This window comes from Palaemon carinicauda, chromosome 9 (assembly GCF_036898095.1).
Source record: "Palaemon carinicauda isolate YSFRI2023 chromosome 9, ASM3689809v2, whole genome shotgun sequence".
NCBI classification, from domain to species: domain Eukaryota; kingdom Metazoa; phylum Arthropoda; class Malacostraca; order Decapoda; family Palaemonidae; genus Palaemon; species Palaemon carinicauda.
In genome coordinates, this window is record NC_090733.1 from 27,496,926 (window position 1) to 27,501,811 (window position 4,886).

Below are 4,886 nucleotides of genomic sequence, written 5' to 3' on the forward strand. Positions count from 1 at the left end.
TCATTCAGTTAACAACTCAGATTCCAAAGAAAATCGGCTAAAACTTGAGGTGTAGCTCCGACAACACTTTGTTTACTTCGCTCTTCTTCTTCTTCCAAACTGTTAAATATTAAAACATTAATACACGAATTCTGAGACCGTCAAATTTCTCCCAGCAAGCAATATATAAAACACTGAATATCCAAAGGTCTCTTAAGCACACTCAAAACTGAACAGGGTAATTATCTTTAAGTATTAATAACACTTATTTGAATCTCTCTGTGGCTCTTAACAGGAAACAAGCAGAAATCCAGTCTTAAATAGTGATGATTAGAATAATACACTTGTTACAAAAATAAATATATTCTATATAATTTACAATACTTTGAAAAGATTTTACATAAAATTAGTCACTGAAAAAAAAAGTCTCAACAAAACTTAGAAGAGGGACAAAACTATTATATCTGAATAATCCTTAATCTAAGAAAAGGATTAATACAATGGAAATAATACGAATGCTAGAAATAATGCTAAAATAATAAATTTTTTTGGTTTGACTTTAAATGAATAATAATTAACCAGATCACAATAAAACCCTACAGGGCCGTTTAGATAAACTGTTATTCAATGCCACACTCACCGTCATACAATGATTGCGACAAAATCACCTTCACCTTTTCGTCTTGCGTGACACACGATTCGCTCTAGGACACAGATTCACTTAGGAGAGGACACACTAGAACGCACTGAACACTTCCAAAATACGTGTGAGAGAGAGAGAGAGAGAGAGAGAGAGAGAGAGAGAGAGAGAGAGAGAGAGAGAGAGAGAGAGAGAGGGAGAACGAGAGAGAGAGAGAGAGAGAGAGAGAGAGAGGAAGGCTCCAATTCTAAGTCGATCTGTATGTCTGTCTGTTTCTGTGACTCTGCCCCATCCTCGGGTCCTCTATATATGACATTTTGACTAATTCCCGAAGCTTAGAACTTGTTTGCAAAATGTGGGGGGCTGTGCTTTGCATCAAAGTTTCCAACTAGATTAAAATGCTAAAAAGGCGTATCAGAGAGAGAGTTTCAGGCAACTCTCAGATACACAGCAACGCACCCGCAAGACGACTTCTCCTGTTAGCTCCACCCACCCATTGTCCCGAAATAAAAGAAAAAAATGACATCCTCTCACTGGGAAATCTGGAATTTTCGAAAACACGTGCCACTGACTATTCTCTCTCTACCCTGACGCAATATATCATGTATTCTTTACATAAATACAATATGGTTGCAAACATAATTCACCACCTTGTTAACCTTTGATTATTACTTTTCATCATATTCACCAAAGTTAAAGGATTATGATCTGAATACAATGTAATTTCTTAATTTTGTGGTTGAATTACGTAAATTAAGAACCTGTTCATTGCTGCGATCAGAGCCAGCAGTTCCGTTTCAATTGCCGAGTAGGTTCGTGGCTGCTTCTTTATCTTCAATGACATAAGATACACAGGATGAAGAATTCCTTCCTTATCTTCTTGCATCATGACAGCTCCAGTCCCATTATCTGACACATCCACTTTCCCACGGAATTTCTCGGTGAAATCCGGTGCTTGAAGTATTGGTTTTGACGTTGACGTCCTCCTCAGATTTTTCCTTTTTCCTGATATCTCGATATCGTAGGTCCAGTCACTGCTTTCCTCCAAAATCCTGAATGGTTCTGTGAACTCTTTGGCAAGAGGGAATCTTCTTTCCGATGCTAGACCAATACCTACCATTCTACTGTAACCTGTTTGTTCGTACTTTTCATGCCAAACCTTTCCTTCGCTCATTCTTGCATCGTTTTCACGTCTTCTAGGGGAAATTTCCTTAACTCGCCGTTTCCCTTCCTCAAATCTTCAACATTTCGTCCGTCTATTTCCTCTCAATCTTTCCTTTTTCCTTCCAACATTTTCTCTAATCCTGTGCTAAAAGGTCCTGCAGCCTGTCTGTTCGTATCCATCCTATCAAACCTTTTCTTCGTCCGTCCTTGACTCGTCGTCTTCGTGCCTTTTAGAGAAAATTTCCTTATCTCCCTGATCCTTATCCCCTAATTCGTGACAATTTCTCCTTCCGTTTTCTCTCGATCCTTCCATTTTTTTGCTATCATTTTCTTCGATCCTTTCTTCAAGGGTTCTACTCGTACTTCCATCAGGCATAAGGGAGCTTCCCTGGTACTCTCGTTTGGCTTTTCAGCCGTTTGACACACATGACATGCACAGCAAAACTGGCTCACGTCCTTATGCATGCCAGGCCAGGAAAAGTGTTTGATGATCCTCTCCTTAGTCTTCTTTAACGCCATATGTCCTGTTTCATGCGCTATCGTGATCACCTGTCTTCTCAACATTGCGGAATTAATAACTGGCGATATATAACCCCTTTGGCATTCTCAGGGATATCGGTGGGTCTATGCTTCCTCATAAGAAACTCATCCTTAAGATAATAACACGTCAGAGACTGCTGTGCCTCCGTCTCGTCCACCACACGTTACAATAACTCGGTTAACTTTGCATCCTTCTGTTGCAATCCTATCAGCCTTCTCCTAATTACTTGTCCTTCTTCTAACGTTGAATTTCCTATTTCTTCTAAGTCTACTTGTTTGCTCGTCTGTCGCTCCTTTTTGCTCGGGCTTACTCTTGAGTTCCCTTCCTGCATACCATCATGGGAATCCTCTTCTTCGGAAAACAAATCCTGCAAGTTCATTACTCCTTCAATTTCCTTTTCTTTTTTATCCACTTGTCTGTCATTCCTCTTCGCTCGAGTTTAATGTTGAGTTCTCTTCTTGCATATCATCAAAGGAATCCTTTTCTTCGGAAAACAAATCCTCCAAATTAATTTCTTCCAGGTCCATTGTTTCTTTATCATCTTGTCCACTCGTCTGTCGTTCCTCTTCGCTCAGGCTTAATCCTAGTTCTCTTTTTACATGTCAACAAGGGAATCCTTTACTTTGGAAAAAAAAAAATCCTCCAAATTCATTTCTTCCGGGCCTATTTTTTTTCTTTATCCTCTCGTCCACTCGTCTGTCATTCCTCTTTGCTTGCATACTATTAAGGGAATCCTCTTCTTTGGAAAACAAATCTTCCAAGTTCATCGCTCCTTCGATTTCTTCTTTCTTGTCCTCTTGTCCACTCATCTGTCGTTCCTCTTCGCTCAGGCTAATCAGGACTTCTCCTCTTGCATACTATCAAGGGAACCCTCTTCTTTGGAAAATATATCTTCTAAGGTCATTGCCCCTTCGATTTCTTCTCCTTCTTTGGCAGCCACTTCCTTCCTCATACTCCTAGTCGTAACACCATTAGGAACCAGAGTCAGAGAGTCCTCGCGTTTGGTCGTAGGGCTATACCTAAAAGGTTTCACCGTTAAAATGGGACAAGGCACGAACGGTGCTCCACCAACCTCATTGCCCACCAGGACGTCTACTCCTTCGACAGCCATTGAATCATTAACCGCAAAGTCAAAATTACCTGTCACCAACTCGCATAACAGTTTTAAATGGCAAATATGAGTGACACCCTCACCTCCTATTCCCTTCAAAAGAATTGAGTCCCCTGTGAGAGACTATTCCATCAATGGGTGTGCTCTCTGCACCACCATACTGTGGCTACAACCTGTGTCGCGTAATATCCTGACCGGGGTACGCTCACTCCCGTCTATTGCTGCTAACATACCTTCATAAATATATGGTTTCAAGGCATCCATGCTGTTTGGGTTCGTTTTGTTTGTCGTTTAAACGATGACTGGTTCATTTTCCTCTCGGTCCTTTCCCAATTGCTTCTTAGTCTTCGCATTCTATGAAGGCGAACTATCCTTAATCACTATAGGTTGGTTTGACCAACATTCCTTACTGATATGGCCTCTCTTACCCCACTTGAAACAGACAATATCAACCTTCTGCACATCTTTCACAATACTTGTGGTACTATCGCATTCTGCTTAGGTACCAGTGCTACTTCCGTTGCAACTGTTGAACTTGCTCCCATAGTTATTTCCGAACATGTTTCCATGATTCGGCGAATACTTGACACTTGATCGGAACGACGGTTGAAACTTTGTGCACAAGGATGGTTTATGACTGATAATATTATAATCTTCACTCAGCGAAGTGACTTTATTGAGTTTCTTCACTTCTCTCTTTCAAGTACGTTCGAGTGTGTTCAGGATACTCGTAGATACTGCTCTAGTATTATCAATTCTTCTAAATCAGCCTTCTCTTTTATGTTAGCAGCCTCTTCGTATCTCTTAAAACATCGTAGTACCTCATAGGCGTAATCCAGGTAAGTCATTTTCTCGTCCTTTTTCAAGCTTTGGAACCTTTCATTATAATATTCGGGGGTCATCTGATACACTTGCAGCAAGCTCTTTTTCACTTCTTGATACTCCATCCTTTGGTCCTGAGATAAGAATAAGTAAGAACTGCGGCCCTTCCCAAAGAGCACACTCTGTAATAACAAAGACCATTTATCTTCTGGCCATTTTATCGTTGCTGCGACAGTTTCAAAATGATCAAAGAACTCCTCTGGGGCCTTTATTGTGAACCTTAGAATTATCCTCTGGGCTTCTGAAGCATTAAACACGGGTTCGTGCTTAGCAGGATTCATTTCTGTTTTCGCTGTTGACTGTGTACGGGCGTGCCACAACTCCAGCTCCCACACATATTGTGCAATCTTTCGGGCTTCTTCTCGTTCTTTTTCTTCCATTAAGCTTGCATATCTTGCAATCTCTTGGGCTTCCTCTTCTTGCTTCGCTTCCATTTCCTTCTCTCTTTCTTTCCGTCTTGCTTCTATTTCCTTCGCATGTCCTCTTTCTTCCCTCTTATCTTCTTCTCGTCTTGCTTCCATTTCCTTCGCACATCGTCTTTCTTCTCTCTCTTCTTCTCGTCTTGCTTC

At 40.9% G+C, this 4,886-nt stretch overlaps 1 protein-coding gene across 1 annotated transcript in view; it reads right to left on the reverse strand.

Moving 5' to 3' along the window:
• Positions 1-4,154: 4,154 nt before the first annotated feature.
• Positions 4,155-4,886, reverse strand: part of LOC137646326 (uncharacterized) — a 1,005-nt gene continuing 273 nt past the window's right edge. Inside the window, exon 1 of the mRNA XM_068379434.1 lies at positions 4,155-4,886. This exon is cut by the window's right edge and continues 273 nt beyond it. Within this exon, the coding sequence (XP_068235535.1) occupies positions 4,155-4,886 (732 nt within the window).